This window comes from Anas platyrhynchos, chromosome Z (genome assembly GCF_047663525.1).
Source record: "Anas platyrhynchos isolate ZD024472 breed Pekin duck chromosome Z, IASCAAS_PekinDuck_T2T, whole genome shotgun sequence".
Taxonomy (NCBI): Eukaryota; Metazoa; Chordata; class Aves; order Anseriformes; family Anatidae; genus Anas; species Anas platyrhynchos.
The window spans coordinates 75,430,772-75,452,560 of NC_092621.1; the positions used below are offsets into that span (position 1 = coordinate 75,430,772).

A 21,789-nucleotide genomic window follows, 5' to 3' on the forward strand; every position below is an offset into this window, starting at 1 on the left:
AATCTCAGCATGGCATTTGTATCACAGGGTGACACTCGCTCCCCCCATGCATGTTTTTATGGGACATGCATGCAAGGAGCCACGTAGAAGAAGCCCACTTCCAACGTGCTGCACAGTTCCAAAGGGGTAGAGGAAAAGACAACACGTGCAACCTAGCGTGTGTATTCTCAAGAAGGAATTCGTTTAATCAAGACAAACACATTCTAGTCTTAATCAGACTCAGTTATTCTTCTCTAACAGTCTCACATTTTATTCTTACGTATTATATTTCATTAAAAAGGACAAGTATTTAAAAACAGCGTTGTCATTATACATGAAAGGCCAAAGTTCCATGAGGAAGGCTTTCCCCTCAAAGTTTAGAGTTAAACTGCGTCAGCATCTTCTCCAGCTTTATTGCTAGTGCCATGTTACCTTTGATCTTTAACTTTCCTGACATGAAGGCCATGGTTGGCTTTAGTTTACCTAAAAAGAAGATAAAGAATCAACAGGAAAGGAAGTGGAGACAGAACGTGCAGACAAAACCTTGGTACCCTGAAGTAGTATTTGGTGGTTACTTCACTACCCAACTCTTGCAAAAGCAGCACACCTTTAGGAAAAACAGGTGAGGGGTGTGCAGAAAAGAAGTCTAATGGATTGACTGGATGCTTTTGGAAACTATGGATGCTTCCTGGAGCTACACACCCTGTGAAATCTCTGATAGCTACTTAACAAAGCAGGATCAGCTTCTGTGCTCTTTTTGCTCATAGAGGCTAGAGTCCAGAGAAGCCCAAGGAATTCTATTCTACTTGCATCCCAGCCCCCAGAAGCTAAATGCTCACCCAGTTCCAGGACTACAAAGAGAAGAGCCAGCCGACTGAGCCACCAGCAGAATAAAATGATCTGAATAAAACCTTCTGGGCATGAGACACCGCCACCCCCCTGGTGCATGCCTTTGTGACTCACCTGTGAACATTTTCACAAAGTCGCCACTCGACATGCTCATAACGACGTCGGCCGTCACAGGAGGCTTTCCAAAGCCAGCGCTGCCGTCATTGGTTTTCAGGTCGATGTACCAAGTGCCTCCTTCCTCACCTGGGCACAACGGGGAGAACCAGCGGCAGTCAGCAGGCTGCCTTTGGCCAGGGGTGGGAGCGTGGGGAAGGTTTACAGGAGCTGGTCCTTCTTACCAGACAATTCGAACTGGAAGACGCCCTGCGTAGATCTCACAAATTCTTTACTGATGGCTCCCTGAATAACTCTGAATGTTTCTGCAACAGGACCTGAAGCAGGTGCTGTACTGGATTCACTTGATTTCTTCTCCTCCTTGAATGTCTGGGAAGCTCCTAAAAGAAATAGATTATTTTTTGCTGAAAGATGCACAAAACTGTAAAACAGCATGTCTTAAGATATGGAGAGGACTTGGAAAAGCTTATATGCAACACTGTTGACCATAGGCAGTTTTTTAAGACTCACGCTTTTCAGTCGGGAAAATACCACTGAAATAACAAAATCTTCAATACTGATAAACAAAGTTTTCAGCACCTGGCTACTGAAACTGGTATACAGCACTAAAGGAAGTTCTGTAGTAAATATCTAACTTCTTACTATGTCAAAAGAAAAGTAAAAATGAAACCACAACAACAGTTTCATTCTGACTGTTCACAGTTCATTCTTAATGTTTAACCAGCACAGTTTTTTATGCACTCAATATATTCCTGACAGCTCAAACAACCGAAAAAAAAAAATCAGTGTCTTCAGTAACACAGCCTTCATGCTGAAACGCTTACACATTATGTATATTTCTAAGAATAGAAATATTTTCAGTAATTATTCTGCAAAAGCTTCTCAGCTATTGGTCAATGTACTAACTCAACCAGCATTTTACCATACTGCAGCGAATATGCACATTTAAAAATTCAGAAAAGCAGTTGCAATTTACAAGGCTTATCATGTTGAATACCCTAAAATATGTTGTAGAAAGTTTGTTAGGTATCTTAAGTATCAGAAAATAATTAGGACTATTTGTTGAATTGCTACTAAATAACCTGGGTTCCATGGTGCAGGGGGTTAACAGCTTCTATCTCTGGCAGAAAAGTCCTGGAGCATATGCACAAATTGTTTTTTTTTAATGGGAAAGGGACTCTGCTCAAACTTAGCATCCTTCTTTCCTTCTCTCTATCTGTTTTGGCACAACAATGATAACTACTCAGTATTCTTACTTGCTCACCAACCTGACACACTACAATTCCGAAAAAGCAAAACTGATGCTGTTATGAAAAAGATTTCTCCGTTTCACCTCATGGACATTCACATCACACCTGACTGTGGGAATTTCATCTAAGAAGCAATGGAGGTTCCACATCAACTCCTTTCCTACAAATTTAGCAAGACAGATACAACACTCCTGCAAAATGTACTGTTTGCTATTGAATTTTTTCAGCAATATTTACCTGTGACTTTCATACTACACAATTCAGATGGTTAAGAGAGGATTCCTCAAAACAAAGCAATAGTTATAAACCATAAGTTACAGAGATGTGACAGTCCATAAATCATACACCCTGAGTACAAAAGGGGTTTTGCCAAACAGCTTGTAGCCCAAATGCTTGGGAGAAAAGAAAGTAACCTGAAATACAGGAGGCATTTGTTATCACTTGGATTTATCAACTTGTACATGAGGAGCTTTCCCTACCATGGCTTTCTGGTTTCGTGGCTGTCATGTCAATTTCAGCATCCAAGAAGAAGTCAGGCATCAGGGGGTGACCTAGAGGGGAGTTAAAAAATAACAGTAAGTCTAAGTGAAGGTGAACAGCACAAAAAGGAATCCACTTTGTATGAAACTACACCACAGTTTATATGTAAAATAAACTGCAATTTGAAGGAAAGACATACCATGAAATAACATGTTTAGGTTCTGGTTCATTTAAAATCAGACCTAGAGGCCTCTTACAGATGCAATGAGAAACATCTGAAGATGATACATGATCTCACTATTTGGTAAATAGTTATATATGCACCTATAGGGCAGGTGCATTTTACTTTTGTCAACGAATTTCTTTAATAGACATCTATGATTAGAGCTTCTGTGAACAAGTATGTGCTTTCCAGGAAGGCAAGTTACGGAAGTCGAGCCATGTGACTTTTTACAGACTCAGGTAAGAGGCCCTTCCTCAACTTACCTCTCATTTTAAAGATCTCTCTTACCTGGTGCAATTGCATAGACATCAAAATCCTTAACTCCTTCTTCTCTCAGCAGAACTTCATCAATAATGAAGTTTCCGGTGAAACTTTTCGGTTTTGTTAAAATGCAATACGCAGCATCTGCAAGGATGTCTGTTTTTCTGCACTGTTTCTCTATTCCAGATCCTCCCAACATATCCATAGCAGCTGTGTGTATAGCTGGAAAGTTTGGAGGGTAAGAAAATAACACTTCAACAATGACAACATGAAATTCCCATCTCTCTGGCAAGTGCATCTTCCTTTCACATGAAAGGAAATCTTACAAAGACGAAACTAGGAAATACAACCAATGGACAAATAATTTTCTACAAGTAGCAGTAAAAATAGAAAGCTATTAAAGGAATAAAAAGAAAAAGAATGAGAAAGACTCCTCATGACATTCATCATGTCTCTCAAGCCTTCTATCAATGCCCCACACATGGAGTTTTGCTCTTCCAAGCTGAGGTGTGTACCTCATTTTGCTTTCATCCTCTTCCACAAAGAGGCTGCTCAGTTGCAGCTTTTGGCATTTGCCACATTATTAGTCTTCCCTTATACAGTTCTGCCTCATGTCTCCTTTGCAGCTTCTCTTCAAGGCTCAACTCTCCGCCCTGCTCTTTTCTAAGTCCCAGGACAGATTTCAAATCATCTCCCACACTTGGGGATGACAGATCCTGGAGGCAGAAGGATAAACCTGGCTTTAAATTATTTTTGCTCACCTTCAGACATTTCCATTCCACACAAAGCAACAGCAGCTTTGATGCAGAAATGATTGAAACATCACTTAAAATGACAGAGTAGGCACTGTACACACACAGACATGAGAAAGATCAAGTGAGTTCTGTCCACTCACCTATGAGGCTTATTGTACTCCTCTGTGGTGAGCACTAGCCTCCAGATTTCATTCACATTTGATCATCCTCAGCTTCGTTTTTTATTCCAAATCAAGTGAAATGCTATAAATAGTCACCTATAGATAAGTCGTAAATAGTTACACTGTACATACACCTAGGTCTTTTTCTCTTTTCTAAGGACAGTAAATAATCTTCAGGCCTTTCTTCAGTCCTCTGAAATGTGACCTATCCTGCAAGATTTCTCTTAATTGTTTAAATTTTCTATTTCAGTAACTACCAACAACTCAGAGGTTATTTCCATCAAATACACGGATGAAGTTTATTAGGTCCTTTTGACATGAGTATACCCCACTGCTATGAGGATTCATTAACCTCTTCACTGTTCCTGGCCCATGTGCCTCCCACCTTCTTATTAGTGCCAAATGTTATCCTTCTAAACATAAGCCTATGAGCAGAGATTGATCCAGAAGGTTTTGAACATCTACTGCCGCATACTCTGGCTGCATATTTCACACAGAGTGCTGCTGGAGAAAATAATTCGTGCCAAATCTCTCTGTTTGGATGAAGTACTTTGGATGAATTCCTTCATCATCCTTAACTCTCATAAATAATTTTATATGCTTAATCAGTCAGTGACCAAAAAACACAAAATATTAGCTAAAATATCATGTCCACTTATCAAAAGAAAAAAAAAAAAAGTTGCATGGCCCTATTCCAGATGACAAAGATAGATCCTGGGAAATCTCCATTGAAACTTCTGTGAGGTTTCCCTGGACTACTCCAGAAGCAAGCATGTGGAAGTGAGTGCATATTTCTAACTCCTTCAGAAATAACAAATAAAACAAGGATTGCTCAAAGGCGATCCTTCACTTCACTGTCAAGAAGGCAATCCAGACCACAAAGTTATGTGTGCATTTGCCTTCAGCATACGAAAGATGAAAAGCTCATCCTCTTCAAAATACACAGCATGCCTTAGAGACCTGCTCACCAAAATTCAACACCACCAGCACTTCTCTTTCTTATGTCACAACTAAGACAGATTACACTGGTGCCAAATACAAAGCTGTTCTTTCTGGTGGGATGGGAACACCCTCAGAATTCCATACGGATAACCCAGCAGGTATGAGTTTTGCCAGAGAGTACAAAGACACCATAACCAAACTCCAGAACTTAAAACTCCTTGCATTGCACCCAACACTCCCAAACCTCATGGGCAAAAAAAAAATAGAAAACACAACGTTCCTGGGGCAGACATATATCAACTAAGAACTGCTTGAAAACAAGAATTTTTATTTTTACCCAAAATGTTACAAAAAGAAGACCAAAACTATCACAAATACTAGTTAAAAAAAAAAAAAAAGAATTAAGATCTTCAGATTGACTACATCTTCTTATTCTGCCTGGTGGATTGTAAGTAATTCAATGCCATGAGGATTTAGCATCTATAGATAAACTGATCACTGATTACAAGCAACTAACATGTTCTCTTTGCTCGTCTAACCCTGAATAACTGAGCACATTCATTAGAAGAATTAAAATACATGATTGAACAGAAAAGTGTCAGGACACACTGCGCAGCTTTTGACATTAAAATTTAAATATTTTTCACGTGAGAGAATCTAGCATGATATTCACGCAGGCCTGGTATTGATGTAACTATCATTCAGAAAGTAATCCCTTAATAAAGTATTTTTATGAGTAAAACTCAGCACAAGCAGAGTTTACAAGACACCAATGTACTGGGAGAATTTACGATGCAAGTATCCAGACCAGTGAAAAACGACCTGATCTGACAGATATACCAACCAAAGCATTCAGCTGAGTACCACTCAGAGCATTTCAGCACAGAAACTCAGTTGACTTTGACTGAAATTATCAAGTTTTACTCATACTCCTCACTTTAGGGGGAGCAAACCAGAGAGTTTCTACACTCAAAACTGTAATGGGCCTGCAACTCCTAACAGGAAAGTGCTGAAACGCGCCCGGATACAAACGTTGCTTACAACTGGAGCACTAGCCCCAGAAGAGGCTCTTGCTTCATTATTTTTATTTCTTCCTCTTTCCTTTCTTCCTGCCCCTCTGCCTCTCTCACTGCTTAATTCCGCGTTAAGGGAATAAGCTTTGCTGTTGTAATGTATCCTCATGTAGTGACTAGGGCCACGCCATCAAAAGGCAAGATTTTAAGGGCTCTCTGATTTTAATGACATCCGTATTACTTCTGCAGATAGACGTGTTTGGGATGAAGGGACATGCCTCTTTGTCCAGCAAGGACTAAATTTTGAAGCACAGCCCTGATCCTCACTGCTCCGCAGACAACAAACTGGAGGTAACAGTTTAGGAACACCAAACTGTTCTACTTTACAGCTCTACATCCTGTGACTTGCAAAAAGATGGTTGAGTGAACAACTATTTGCTGGCCCACTGTGCCAAAACTTCTAGAAGGAGGATTTTTTTTTTTTAAATTACCTCTACAAAGGTATGTCTCTTGCCAGTTTCACCTACCTCCTGGCAATCTAACCAGCAGGGAACTCTAAACAGTACTGCAAATGAAAGCATGTTAGTACTTCTGTGCCCCTGTTCAAACCAGAATTCTGGGCATACAAAAAGGAGCGCAGTCAGGCCAAGTGGAAGGGCTGAATGGGTTGCAATTAGGCTGAAAACAAGTTGGGATCGAAGTGGCAATGGTCTAGTGAGAACTAGGAATGAAAACCAACATCCGTGCAGGCTGAACAAAGAATATGCAAAAGAATTGCCTGGTGTCCTGAATAATTTCCAGAAGAAGCTCAAAGTATATTTAAAGCTAAATAAACCAAGCTGTGTAAGACAAAATATAAAAATTATTTTATCATCATAAAAAAATCACCTGTTTTAGGCCATAAAGCATTGACAGCAACTTCTCCTCTAAATTCTTCCGCCATCCCCAAGACGCACATGGACATTCCGTATTTAGAAATGGTGTAAGCTACAACAAGAAGTACATGAACAGCCTGTATTTAGAAGGATAAAAATACAAGGTCTATCAACAGAACTTGAATTTTCTGCCCTTCAAAGTTAAAGTTACTTCTTTGTATAGAAAATTAACTTTTTGGAGACAAAGCAGTTTCTTCCCAGAGCAAAAATCTCTCCCTTCCTCCCCCGTGCCTCGGCAGATACAAACTGTAGCCTGCCATCTCTTCACTGCAAGTAGATGAGCTAAAAGATGAGCTAAGCATCTTTTGGCAAATAAAAACAATGACTGAAGCTCAACTTTATGGTGTTAATATTGTATTTTTATACACACACTGACAGCAGCTCCATTTTTTCTGCAACACAGTAGCTGCTTATGATCGAACTGGTATTTTAGTGAAGGGAAAAAAAGAAAAGAAAAATGAAGAGGAAGAAAAAAGGACATTCTAAATCCTTCTTTTCTATTTTGAGAAGGGAAACTTTTAGGGGGAAAGAACTTGGACTTGCTGGGGGAGTTTTACAGGACAAGTGTCTAAAATTGAAAGCTATTCAACAAGCTTAAAATGAACAACATATGTTCTAGCCTAAACACAGAATGAGGTCTCTTTCACACCTCAAAATAATTTCCAATTAAAAATACAGCCTTGAGTTTTATTTCTATTAAGTCAAACATGAAGCTGAAACTGTAAGAAAACAGACTTTGCTTTTCTAATTCTTTGTGGAACAGAAAACACTGTGCTGTCTTAAGAATTCCTATAGAAAAGCACAGTCTCTTAACTGTAGAGCATCCTTAAAAATAGAAGGACATATCAGGCCATGAAACTTGCACTGTGTTTTCCCACAAAACAGTTTTTTTTCATGTGAGGTGCAACAGACTCTGGGGAACCATTACAGGCAGTCTGTACCGAATGCTAAGAACATGAGATCTGGTGTTCTGGGCTGGCATTCCTGCACATTTCACCAGTTATTTATGTGGTTCTCAAAAACAACAACGAAGCCCCTGAATGCCACTCACCACAATGATTTTTGAACCACATGGGATTCATATTCATAGGTGGGCTGAGGTTGAGGATATGGGGGTTCTTACTCTTCCGCAAGTATGGAAGGCATGTCTTGGACCTGGAAGATAGAAACCAGACAAGTCAGTCCCCTCTTATTTTACAGGACACTCTTCCTTACAATAAAAAATGGCAGAACACTATTTTGACTTTCGTGAAGATCCAACACTAAGCTGAAACCTTGCCCTTGTATCAAACATTTAACTGAGAAATAGAACAACAGAAAAAGTCTGTCCTAGCTCACTTACCTCAGCAGTAGCATTCATGCCTGGTGACTTGGCTACACCATCCAAGCAGTGCAGCAGCACCACCTAAAGCAGATTTTCCAGATGCTCAGAAGCCACACTCTGCTTGTAATAGTTTTGATAGGGTCAACAAACCGCAATAAGGGAACAAGCCAAATCACCAGTGCAGAGCATCATTTGGTCTATGTATTCTCTTCTGATTACACATCTATTTCTTCCTCAGAACCACATCCAAGAAGTAATACTGCATTGTGAAAAGCTACTGGAGTAATTCCAAACTAAACTCAAAACCTATTTTCTGGTGACCAGAAGAGTCACCTACTTCATTCAGGCACCAAACAAAAGACATTTTAAAGAATTCTTCATTAATTTGGAATAGCTGGATGTTACCATCCAGAAACTGACTGTTGCTGCTGGGGGGCTGAAGGTGTAAACAGGGCTTGCCACCAGCAGTACAGTGCAGCCCATTCAGAGAGCTAACGAGGGACATCCACAGAGCATTTTGTGCAACGCCATGCTGCAAGAACAATTTTGCTTTACAAGCACGGAGCTGCTTACGGTTCAGCTTTCAGAAGCAGATAACGCAGGGTGGAAGTACAGGCCCACCACCCCGCAGCCAGATTTACTACTTCCTTTCCATTGCTCTCTCTACCTGCTGTTGACATGCTGTGCATGCCTCTCTCTAATTCAGCAGGCTGATCGTGTGTGTTTTTAAACTACTCTAATGACAACTCCTTCGCTGATCTTTAGCAACAGAACTTACAGGAACATTATGCCTGATAACCAGATTCATCTGCAGAAAGCACCTCAGGTAAACTGAGGAAACCTTTTTTTGTTAATGTGTTAAAATTTGTTAAATTTGTTAAAATTACTTCTCTCTCCTTTCTCAGCACTTACGTGAGGTAGGTCCCTCGTACGTTGACATCCATCATGAGGTTGACCTTCTTTGTCTCTGTTTCCAAAGTGCCAGTCAGAGAGATGGCGCTTGCATTGTTCACCAAAATATCAATCCCTGGTTTTAAAATAAGCCGTTTCACTTTAGCAGTTCAGAGACAAAGAGCAGGAGTAAAGCAGGCTGTTCTTTTCTTTTGCTGTTTGAACAATCTGCCCGTTGACCTTTCCCCCACATCCCAGCATACCTCCAAAAGTCTTCACAGCTTTCTCCACAGCATTAATAATTTGCTGCTCTTCCCTCACGTTAACGATGCATGGCAAAGCCTTTCCTCCAGCCGCTTCAACTGCATTAATTAGAAAATAAAGCATTTAAATATTGTCTCTCAGGTTGAACAAATAGTCTGCTGAGAATCTCTCATCCAGTGAACCCATCGAAAATGAGACTCTCACATTGTGACCTTTTCACACGTCGTATAAAGAACAGGGAAGCCAGAACCCAAGCCTAACGCTGAGATTGTGTATGGTACAACTAGATGTCTCAATTAAGGCAGCATTTTCACTTCTGCACACATACGTCTTCATCATTATAGTCTGATAACTCACAGAACTCCTAGGAGGCAAGAGAACCAGGTAAGCGTATTGTTTTAAAGCTGAGGGAGTCTGAGCAGCTTCCCACTTGCTTACAGAAATTAAGCTAGGACATGCACGCAGCCCAGCACCTGAAGCCCACCCTCATTTGTTACAACTTACTCTCTGCTGCAGCAGTGTAGATAGTCCCTGGAAGTTTAGGATGGGGCTCAGCTGTCTTGGCAGCCACCACAATGTTTGCACCATCCTTGGCAGCTTTCAAGGCAATGGCTTTGCCAATGCCTCGGCTTGCACCCGTGATGAAGAGAGTGCATCCTGCTAGTTTCCTAAAGATAAACAGGTAAGAAGGGTAAAGAAGAGGGGGAACAAAGCAAAACCTGTAAATCTCTGACTTTTAGCACTCTTCAAGGACAAAAACAACCTGCACGATCTCCCAGCCAGCCGATTGCCTTCCACATTTTACTATGAAAACATACCCAAAGTATGGATGAGATGGATGAAGCTACAGCAAAGTACAGTCCTGCACCAGCCCTGAAGACAAGGTGATGTTCCAAGCTAATAAACACAGCAAAGCAGGAAGGTTACACGGGTCATCCAGTGACCTTTTTGTACCATGATCCAGCACTGCTTACAATAGAGCTGCTTAAGTTCTCCAAAACCAAAAAAGGAGCCAGCTGTAAATCGAAATGCCAGTTTCTAATGACATGACACTCCTCCGCAGCTCTCTGCAATTCACTTCTCACAGCCCTCTACACGCAAAGAATTGCTGTAAAGCTCAGGACTAGAATCACAATACCAGTGCAGGGTGCCAAAGACGAGTGCCAGAAATCTGATTTTCAGAAAGCAATTTTTTCTCTTGAAGTTTTTACACTAAACTCAACAGTTTCCCAGTAACTATGTTTAATGTAATAGTGTCAGAAAAATAGACATTTTTCTTACACACATAATGTCGCTGATTCTTAAGAGCTAAAAATTCAACTCTAACTTGGGACATGCTTGGCAATAAAGCGTCTTAGACCACAGGTTTTCCAAACGAAGGAATGTGGACTGTGGTGCTCTGCAGAAAACTTGTGCTGCTTTTCATAACCGAGTGAAAAATAACAAGAGGTCTAAATTTTCAACCCCGGTTAATGAATGAATACAAACCATGTGCTACAGCAGCGTCACCACTCACTCACATCACGAATGTGATGTGGTTTTATTTTCAGTCTGGGCTACACTTGATTTAATTACTGTTCCTCCAGGTCTCAGTTTTCTCTCTCCGGTCTGAGAACATCCCTCTCCAAAGCAACCTCGAGGAGGGTATTTGCTCTCAGAAGACTGAAAACTGAAACGAGGCAGGAAGGGGGAGGAAATCTTCCCCTGCAACAACAATCTTAGTCACCAGCAGGGTCCCACAAGTCGGTGAAGCCCTGCAGACGCCAATTCAAGCAGCTGCCTTCTGCAGAATTGGGTTCTAGAGAGGCACGGGAAGAAAAATCTCAAAATACATTGAGTCGCAAAAAAATGCTGCCTAGAGTTGAGTCACAGGCACAATGAGGAAAGATCATCTCTGTAATTCATCACATATGAAACGCCAGAGAGATCAGTGGTGCTCCCCACCTGCTAAAGGAAAGCACACATTTCTTGTCTTCCAAAAACGCCCAAAAGCACGATTCCCTGAACCACTGGCTCATCAGACTTGTCCTGGCTCTTGGGAAAACCATGGACCAACATGGACCAGCTGGTCAAGCGCAGAGGTGGTGGTTAGCAAGTCATACACTGTCTTGGAGACCAGTATTAAGTCAGGTCTCCTCCAGCACCAGTCGTGTCCAACACCTTTATCACCGGCCTGGAGGAGACGACAAAGTACACTTGGCAGGGAGGACAACTGGCTGATGTGCTTGAGGGCTAGGCTGCCTTCCAACTGGGAAGAAAGGATCCCTGTCGTGACACAGTGGGGAGGGAAGCACACAGCTGGAAAGGGATGGGGACACTTGGCAGGGAGCAAGCTGAGCGTACACCAGCAGCACCCCGGGATGCAGGAGCACCATAACCAGCAGATGGAGGCTCACACTTGGACCTTGGGGAAGGTCAGGTCACAGAGCTGGGGCCAAGGCGGCCTGAGCTATCTGCAGCCTGGGAGATAGGTTCTTCAGACCCAAGTGGATGTGACCCAGAGCAATCCAGACGGACCTGACAGCTGGTTTTGGGCAGGACTCTGAGCTGGAGACCTCTCCAAGCTCCTTCCACCCTGCGTTACTCTGCAACTGGAGGAATCCACACAGATTCAACTCCTTGGCCCAGATCATGACTGTTTAAAATATCAGGAAACATTATATTCATTCCAGTTATATTTTCACTGGCTTGAGTCTTTTTTTTTTTTTCCTTTTCCTTGCCACTTTTCTGCACAGCCTACACAATCCCTCCTCCCCAGGCTTACAGCCACCACCGACTGCATTCACGCCCTAGGGGTCCTCCAGTCCTTCACACGGAGCTCCCATTTCTTTCAGAAGCCCACAGAAACACTGCTTACCAAAATATGCAAAAACTTAACAGGAAAAACTCATTTTCAGGAACAACTTTCACACACCCCGCGGAGGCGCCGCGCAGCAAGCACCCGAGCCCCCAGCAGCTGCCCCCCTGGCGCACGTCCCCTGACGGCACACCCACCGCCGGGACACCCCCCGGCCCCAATACCCGTCCTCCCCACGGGTCCCCCTCGCTTCTCTGCCCCGTCCCCAGCCCCATGGAGAAGGAAGGAGGGAGGCCAGACGCCTTACCCCGTGTTGGGCAGCATGGCGGAACGGGGACGGGCCGCCCGGGGCCGCCCCTTCACGGCGCAGCCGCCGCGGCCGGGAGGCGGTGGCGGGGCGGTGTGAGGGGGTGGGCGTGGGGGTGGCAGCCCCTCAAGGTGTCCCCACAGCCCCTTACTCCGCTGCCACCCCCGGCCCCGAGCTGGGAAAAAGAAGGGGAAGGAGACGAGGAAGGCTTTTTGGGGGTTTGGGGAACGGTCGTGGGTGACGCCCCCGCTCTGCTGTTACCCCGTGTCGTGGCACGCAGCCTGTGGTCTCCTGAGGAAGAGCTGGGAGAAATTTGGAGAAATTTTGAGACATTTCTTCTCAGAAAGAGCAGTCAGGCACTAGGACGGGTTGCCCAGTGAGGTGGTGGAGTCACCGTCCCTGGGGGTGTTCAAGGGAAGGCTGGACGTGGTGCTTGGGGACATGGCTTAGTGGGTGACATTGGTGGTAGGGGGGTGGTTGGACCAGATGATCTTGTAGGGCTTTTCCAACCCTAATGTTTCTATGAAAACGTGACCATTCGGAAGGAGGTAGCTTCACACAAACACTTAATTTCATGAGGAGATCTTTCAGATCAGTTATCAGCTCTTGTATTCCCTCCCAGCCGCAGCTGCGATCAACTTGCTTCTGCCCTGTCAGTGTCCCTAGCCCTGCCCCGTTTATTTGAGTTGGTTTCAGCACTACACTGCCACCTAAGTCCATTTATTTCTATTTTATATTCTAACAAGTCCCAAGGTCAATGTAGAAATAGGCACAAACTTCAGACTTTTCAGATGAAAAATGAGGCATTCAAATCACTTCCTCCATTTTTCACTGCTGACAAACGTGCACCCAAATGAACAGTGATATTACTTCAACTTAGTATGAGAATTTTTAGCAGAAGAATCATCATGTCTAAAATATTCCTCTCAAACACTCTGTTATTTGACTGGTATGTTAAAAAAATAAATGGAATTGGACACATAACAGCAAAGGATGAGAAATTTTCCGTGTACATTGCCACTAGGAGCACTTTCCACATTTGGCTCAAACTCAGTTTTCATGACAGCAACCCATACACAGATTTCCTTAAGGAAATAATGGGTATAAAGGCACCCAACACATGTTGTACTGGAATTTCTTTTCTAGGGAGGAGCAAATTAGCCTGGTAAGCTGGGATGGAGCAGAGTGCTCAAACAGGCAGTGACAGAGAGGAGGCAGAGGAGGAGATACGACTGTAATGGGACTGCAGCTCATGCAGAAGCACACTTGGGAACAAGTAAGTAGCAATGCACTGACTCCTGCACCACTTGTCTCATCACCAAAGGGGATGCTTGTATATACAGTGACGGTATTGGAGATGGGGGAGAGTGGAGGAGGGGCGTGCAAAGGTGAGCTGAGGTATTTTTTTCTAAGTGCTTGTTTGTTTTCCTTAATCAAAGCTAAAATCAATAATTAAACATTTATACTAATTGGCAATAAATTCAATTGCTTGGAATTCCTCAAACAGGACAATGCATATGTTATTGTTTAATAGCTTGTTGGAGCTGATAATTTCTAATGATAATAAATTTCCTCTGTATTTCAAGTTTTCTTCTTTTCTGCCCAGAACTTGGATTCCATTCAAGCTATTTGGCAAATGAAAACAAACAAACAAACAAACAAAAAATAATAATAATAATAAAAAAACCCACACTTTTCTGATTTAGGGTGTATGATTTATGGAAGTGAAAGCAGTGTCTGTACTTCATGTCAGGGAAAGCACATTACCTTCTGCAAGACTGTGAAAATTTCATGGTGTAAAATCAATACCTTATTTTGAATAATCATTTTTTGTCCTGAAGACCAGATGTAAAAGATTGCTGGAAAAATAAATAAAATAATAAATAAATAAATAAGAAATTAAATAGTAAACACCAGATTTTGCGAGAGTGTCATACGATCTATCTTGCTGGATTTATACAATCAAACAACCTCTTGTGCCTTAGGTGAAACTTGCCTGATTTCCCAGCTCTTAGATAAAATGGAGAATTTTTATTTTTTTTAGGAAAGCATCAACATTGATTTTTCAGAATTATATTTTATCAAGCAGTGGAGGGAAAGTAAGAATGCTGCATAGGTTTTGATAGAAGTGTCAAGAGAGGGATGACAAAAGGGCAGAAGGGTGCTAAGTTTGAGCAGAGTCTTTTTCCCTTGAAAATATTATTTGTGCATATGCTCTAGCTCTTTTCTGGGAGAGATTGATGCTGTTAACTCCCTGAACCTTGCAGTCCAGGTTGTTTGTTAGCAATTCACAAAACAATCCTAATTACTTTATGATGCATAAGACCTAAACAACTTTCTATAACATTTTTGAGGCTGTTCAACTTGATGAGACTTGTAAGTTGCAAATGCTGTCCTTTATTGCTACACGTGGATGTTTCCTGTAGTGTAGTAAAATGCTGATTAAAGTTGTGAATGGAGTTGTGAAAAGCTTTGAAGACATTCAAGAAGAATTAATTTCGTGTAGGCGCTTCCCAGGCATTCAAGGAGAAGAAATCAAGTGGATCCAAGCACGAAGGCCCAGGTGGAGCTAAGGCTCATACAGCATCTGCTTCAGGTCCTGTTGCAGAAACATTCAGAGTTATTCAGGGAGCCATCAGTAAAGAATTGTACTTGTACACTTGGTACATCAACCTGAAAACCAATGACGGCAGCGCTGGCTTTGGAAAGCCTCCTGTGACGGCCAACGTCGTTATGAGCATGTCGAGTGGCGACTTTGTGAAAATGTTCACAGGTGAGTCACAAAGGCATGCACCAGGGGGGCAGCGGTGTGTCGTGCCCAGGTTTTATTCGGATCATTTTATTCTGCTGGTGGCTCAGTCGGCTGGCTCTTCTCTTTGTAGTCCTGGGTCTGGGTGAGCATTTAGCTTCTGGGGGCTCAGTGCAAGTAGGATAGAATTCCTTGGGCTTTTCTGGACTCTAACCTCTCTGAATAAAAGGCACAAAAGCTGAACCTGTTTTGTTAAGTAGCTATCAGAGATTTCACAGGGCATGTAGCTCCAGAAAGCATCCATAGTTTCCGAAAGCATCCAGTCAATCCATTAGACTTCTTTTCCGCACATCCCTCATCTGTTTTTCCTAAAAGTGTGCTGCTTTTGCATAGTTGGGTAGCAGAGTAACCACCAAATACTACTTTAGGGTACCAAGGTTTCATCTGCATGTTCTGTCTCCAATTCTTTTCCTGCTGATTCTGTATCTTCTTTTTAGGTAAACTAAAGCCAACCATGGCCTTCATGTCAGGAAAGTTAAAGATCAAAGGTAACATGGCACTAGCAATAAAGCTGGAGAAGATGCTGACGCAGTTTAACTCTAAACTTTGAGGGGAAAGCCTTCCTCATGGAACTTTGGCCTTTCATGTATAATGACAATGCTGTTTTTAAATACTTGTCCTTTTTAATGAAATATAATAAGGTCTGGTACCCCTGAGTTAGGTTACACACAGCTGCACACACACGTGCACACAGCTGCACACCCCATCCTCCGCCACAGACAGGGCCATGCCTCCCACAGCCCCTGCAGGTAGCTCCAGGAGGTTTAAGCTGCCAGCCCTGCACAGTCAGCCAGCCATTTAGGTCTTCCAAGCACGCTGAGAAGCTTGCAATACTTAGGATTTATTTCCTAATGTGCTTCATGGTCCAATAGTTTTCAAGTTTTTCAAGCCCACACTCGTCCGAGATTGCCTGCATGGTCCATCCTTGCTGAATTCATGTAATAAGACAGAAAATTCACATTGACCGTTGTGCTTGCTTCACCATTGAAGACGTGTTCCTCTCTAATGAGGCGTGACAACCTGGGGTGAAGGCAGGGGTAACTCACTCCTCTTTGGGCATCTGGGCCGGGGTCTGGCCCTACAGCAGCTCCCCAGCTCCTCGGTGTCTGCTTGAGCAGGCGGGGGCAGGGTGGCTGGTTTGTGTGAGGGCTGGCATGAACTCAGCAAAGGCTGTGCATGGCATAGGAGACAGAGCTGGCCTAGCAATGGAAGCTATAAACTGTAAGTTCCTACTGCTTTTTTTTTTTTTTAAGTAGCTAATGAAGATTTTGTGAAGAAGTTGTGGCACTGTTTTATAAATGTAATTTCCACATTTCTCACTATTCGAAATTGTTCTGAACCTCCTTTAGCAAAACTTCAAAATGGTCAGAAAGTAATAGACTGATCATGAAAAAAGAAGCTTTACATTGCATGTTAGTCATTATGATTAAATCCTCAAAAAAAAAAAAATCATTTTTAATTCCAAGAAGGCCTGGGAAGGCAAATTCTTCTTCAATTAATCAGCCTCCTCCTTTTCAGAGAAGTACTTCAATGTTATTTTATATATCTAATAAATATTTGTATATATACGGAAATGTTTTATTAGGCTGAGGTATTAGAAAAGGACAATATTTAAAGTGTGATTTATCGTTTCTACAATGTGGATAAAAATACCAAGCATATACCAAAGAGGAATTTCTAAAAAACTGTTTCTGATTCTTCTTTTTAGGTAAAGGTAAATTTAGGTTGAGGTAAACTAAAGGTAATCGTGGCATTCATTTTAGGAAAATTAGGGGCTAAATGTGACATGGCACTAGAAATGAGACTGTAAAAGATGCTGCTACAGTTTGTCTTCATACTTTGAGGGGAAAGTGTTGCTAGCAGGATATTGGCCTTTCATGCTTTTTGGACTACTATTTTAAAATGCCAGACCCTCTTTTTCCTTGGTGCAGTGGATGTGTGGGTAAGATGTAAAATTGTTTGTGAAAACATAACTCAGTCTGATTGTAATGCCCAACACACAACACTTGTTTCTTGCTATAATGATTACAAGAGAAATGATATCCCAAATGGTTTATGTTTTAATGTGTGGAGTTGTTGTTTTTTTTGGTTTTCACTTTTTCCACTGACAGCAAACTGTGCTCAGTTACTGTGAGATGTACACCACTTAATACAACATGATTTCTTATGATATTATTGTGTCTTTGAATTAGCTGACAAGCAGTGAGATGTGAAATATGATCCCAGGATTAGGGGACATGTAACATATTTCCATTGTACAGCTAGGGTATTTGTATCCCTCTGACTGGGATACAAATAGCATTTTTTCTCCTATACAGGTCAATGATGTTCACAAAAACTTGTAGGAACTGGCCCTCTCTATCAGATGCGATTAAAAAAGACCAGTGATCTCAAGCTATTGAAAATCATCGAAAATATGAGGTATTTTGAAACCTGCAGATATTAGAAAATGTTCTTGAAATCAAACTATGTTTCTAAACACAGCTCTGCAACACTATAGGAACTGAAGCAGATCAAAGAACTTGAGTAACAAGAGCAAGGCTGTTTACTTTTATACCCATTTCATCATCAACACCCACGCCTTAGCAGTCTTCTGTGCAACTGCTCTGCCAAAGCATTTTGTTTTTCAGGATTGCTGGGTGAGAGGTGTGGGGAGGAGGGAAGGGTGAGTTGCAGCACCCTACTCATTAACTATATCCTGCAACCCAAAGGCTGAATGTGGCCGTTTGGTTCCCTGCCGGTGCCTGCAGTAAGGCATGTGTGTGTTTTTCTCGTGCATTCGGCAACACTGCTCCTGCACAAGATGGTTGGAGCTGTGAATGTCATTTGATGATGCACTCTGCTGTCTGTGTAATCCTAGAGAAAGGTGTCTTCTTTAGAAGGAAAGTGCTTTTGCTGGAGATGGATCCACAGCAGTGCAGAGCTGTCTCTGACTGTGTTTCTTCTCTCCCTAGTAGATCTGTGGTGTTTACTGCATGACAAAAGAGTGAGAGTTCACAGTGCTGGTGTGGGTGACACTGTTGGCAAACAGGGCCGTGTCTGGCCACTGCTGTGGCTGTGTAATTGCTCATGCTGGAGAGAGAAGGGCAGGGACTACCACATCCAGCACGCTGATTGCTATAAGCTGTTAAGAGTTCCAGCCTAATGGGACAAGCAAGCACGGAAAAAGGAAAAACAGAAAGCTTGGATCTCTGCTTTTCAATGAAATGTGTTTATGCTGTGCTACTAGACCCAGGTAAGTGTGCATCCCGAGGGCAGCACCGTGAGCATGTGGGGAGGTAGCCCACTGCCTTCCCTTTAGGAATAGTCCTTGTAACAGGGGCTGGTGGTGCTGAGTAGTAGGCATACTTGATCCTTGCTTAATGAACTTCCATGTTATGTCATTCCTGGAGTTTCTGCTGTAAACAGACAGGGCTGAAAAGCGTGCCAATCTGTTGGGCAGTGTAAGGACAAGACCTGCAACGGGTGCTGAAATTATTGCCGGTATTTGCATTCCACCGAGAATTTCTAAATGAGGATAGAAAATGTGCTAGTTTTTAATCTGTTGCTCAGTTCACGACCTTCCTGCGTGCCAGCAGAGGGAGCACACAGCACACGAGACGAGCCACACAACCCGGCTGCGGGAATGTCCCCAGCTGGAAGGGACCCTCCAGGATCCTCCTGGCTCCACACAGGCCCCCCCACAAAAATCAAACCGTGTGCCTGAGAGCGTTGCCCAAACGCTCTGTCACCGTTTTTGGGTGCTCTCAGTAGTTTTGTATCCTTATATTGTGGCACCCAAAACTGCACACGGTGCCCCAGGTGAAGCCACACTAGCACAGAGCAGAGCAGGACGGCCGCCTCCCTCACCCAGCTAGCGGTGCTGTGCCTGATGAGCCTCAGCCCTGTCCCTGCTCCCGATGCCTTTTTCTTGAACCTTTCCCTAACCCCCAGCCTGACCCTCCCCTGTCCCAGCTCCATGCCGTCCCCTCGGGTCCTGTCACTGTCCTCAGAGAGCAGAGCTCAGCACCTGCCCCTTCGCTCCCCTCATGAGGCCGCCATGAGGCCTCCCCGCAGCCTGCTCTGCTCTGGGCTGAACACACCAAGGGACCTCAGCAGCTCCAGTTGTCTTGCTCTCTAGACCTTTCACTACCTTCGTTGCCCTCCTTTGGATATTCTCTAACAGTTTTATGTCCTTCATATTTTGTGGCACCTGAAACCACACGCAGTGCTTGAGGTGAGGCCACAGTTCACAGAGCAGAGCAGGACAGTCACGTCCCTCCACCGGCTGGCAGTGCTGTACCTAAGGCACCCCAGGGTGTGACTGGCCCTCCTGGCTGCCAGGGCACACTGTTTACTCATTTTTGATTTTCCATTGACCAAACCTCCCAGATCCCTTTCTGTGGGGCTGCTCTCCAGCCTCTTGTGTCCCTGTCTTGCTCCAGGGTTGTCCCATCCCAGCTGCAGAATCTGGCATCTGCTCTTGTTAAACTTCACGTTGTTTCATATATAGATATGAAACTCCATATTTATAAAGATGAAACTTTACATACTTTATATATAAACTTCATATAGCCAATTGTTCACCTCTTGTGTTATGTATTTCTCTAGCTGTGTGCTGGGCATTTTGTCCAGAAGGACACTGTAAGAGACAGTATCAAAAGCTTTGCTGAAATCCAAAAAGATTACATCAACTGACTTCCCTTGGTCAACTAGGCGAGTAACCTTGCTGTAAAATGAAGTAAAATGCATTAAACATTGTGAATGGATTCCCATTGTGAACCCATGTTGGCTCTGATTAATGACTGTGTTGTCTTTCAAATGTTTTTCAGCAGCTCCCAAAATAACCTCCACAATTTACCAGGCTCTGAAGTGAGAGTGGCAGGCCTACAATTACCAGGGTCTTCCTTCTTGCCTTTCTTGAAAACTGGGACATTTGGCAGCTTCCAGTTGAGACCTCCCCAGATTCCCAAAACCACTGAAAATAATTAAAAGTGGTTTTGTAATAACATTAGCTGGCTCTTGCATTATGCTGGGATGAATCCCATCAGGCCCCACAGACATGTGCATCCAGCTGGGGCAGCAAATCCCACATGAACACAGAGTTTGCTGGGAGTTTATCATTTCTGCACATGCAGGACAAAATGCTATTCTTGCCAGGTTTGCTGCAGTCTCACCACAGGGAAAGAGACACTAATGAACATCAATACATTTTTTCTCCTCTTGGTAGGTTCGAGGAGGAAATCAGCAGAACACTAAAATCTTTACCTGTGCCATGCAGCCTCTCACCTCTCTTCCCTCACAAGTATGAAATGCCCTCTGAGAGGAAGTACTTGCTGTGGACCATGAGTGAGCATGTATTTCTCAGTGCCGGAGCAGTAGGCTTGTCATACTCATGTGACCCACCAAAATAACCAGTGAGAAAGTAATACTTTATTATCAGGAAGAGACTTGGTATAGAAGAACATTAGCTTGAATTCATAAGTTTTTGGCAAAATTAAAAACCATTGAATTGTAGAATCAGTAAGGTTAGAAAAGACCTTCAGGATCATCTGGTCCAACCATCCCCCTACTACCAATGTCACCCACTAAACCATGTCCCCAGGCACCACATCCAACCTTTCCTTGAACACCCCCAGGGACGGTGACTCCACCACCTCACTGGGCAACCCGTCCTAGTGCCTGACTGCTCTTTCTGAGCAGAAATGTCTCCAAATTTCCAACCTAACCCCTCCAGCACAACTTGAGGCCATTCCCTCTGGTCCTATCACTGGTTACCTGAGGCCAACCCCCAGCTCCCCACACCTTCCTTTCAGGCAGGCAGACAGCAACGAGGTCTCCCCTGAGCCTCCTCTTCTCCAGGCCAAACACCCCCAGCTCCCTCAGCCGCTCCTCATGGGACATGTGTTCCCAATCTTTATAATGGATTGTTGCTTAATTTAGTTCTGCATAGCATTTCATGCTAGAATAAGATGTTGATTTATATAACTAAGTTAAGAAATAACTAGCTAGATTAAGTAACTAAAGCAGAAGTACATAAATCACTATTTTTTTAATCAATGGTTAGAAAACACTTGAGAAAGTATTTGCAAGTAACGTGCTTTTTCTCTTGATTTTTGCATTTTTATACTTTCCTTGTAATCTTCTTTTGAGGAATATTTTCATTATTTTGAGGGAGAGGGATAAGAAAAAGTAACTTTTTTTTTTTTTTTTTTTTTTTCCCCCTAAAAATAAAATGCAAAATTTATCTCTGGGAAGACTCTCCATGCTGCAGTCTGGGATACGGTTACCTGCAGAATCTTTCTGTATCTTTTCTGTGTGTAGAATTTGTGTGTTCTGAACCTTTTACGTCTATTTGAAAAGAATAACTATTTTCCTCTGAAATATGCAATGTCATGCACATATGTAAAGTACACTTAAATACTCCAAAATCTAGATGAAATATATGGTACATTG

The 21,789-nt window shown here is 42.9% G+C and overlaps 1 protein-coding gene and 1 long non-coding RNA gene across 2 annotated transcripts; one reads left to right on the forward strand and one right to left on the reverse strand.

Annotated features, from left to right (window-relative positions):
* Window positions 1–160: 160 nt before the first annotated feature.
* On the reverse strand, window positions 161–12,703 carry HSDL2 (hydroxysteroid dehydrogenase like 2). The gene is made up of 11 exons (XM_027446577.3): window positions 12,546–12,703; window positions 9,946–10,109; window positions 9,441–9,539; window positions 9,199–9,313; window positions 8,014–8,117; window positions 6,916–7,014; window positions 3,184–3,378; window positions 2,672–2,743; window positions 1,167–1,322; window positions 943–1,071; window positions 161–462 (listed from the first exon to the last, which is right to left on the reverse strand). The coding sequence occupies exons 1-11, from the start codon at window positions 12,560–12,562 to the stop codon at window positions 350–352; spliced, it is 1,263 nt and encodes a 420-aa protein (XP_027302378.2). The 5' UTR covers window positions 12,563–12,703; the 3' UTR covers window positions 161–349.
* Window positions 12,704–13,338: 635 nt separating this feature from the next.
* On the forward strand, window positions 13,339–21,300 carry LOC106015682 (uncharacterized). Its single transcript, XR_005261601.2, has 3 exons — window positions 13,339–13,821; window positions 15,052–15,318; window positions 15,792–21,300. It is a non-coding gene; the product is annotated as an uncharacterized lncRNA (long non-coding RNA).
* Window positions 21,301–21,789: the final 489 nt, after the last annotated feature.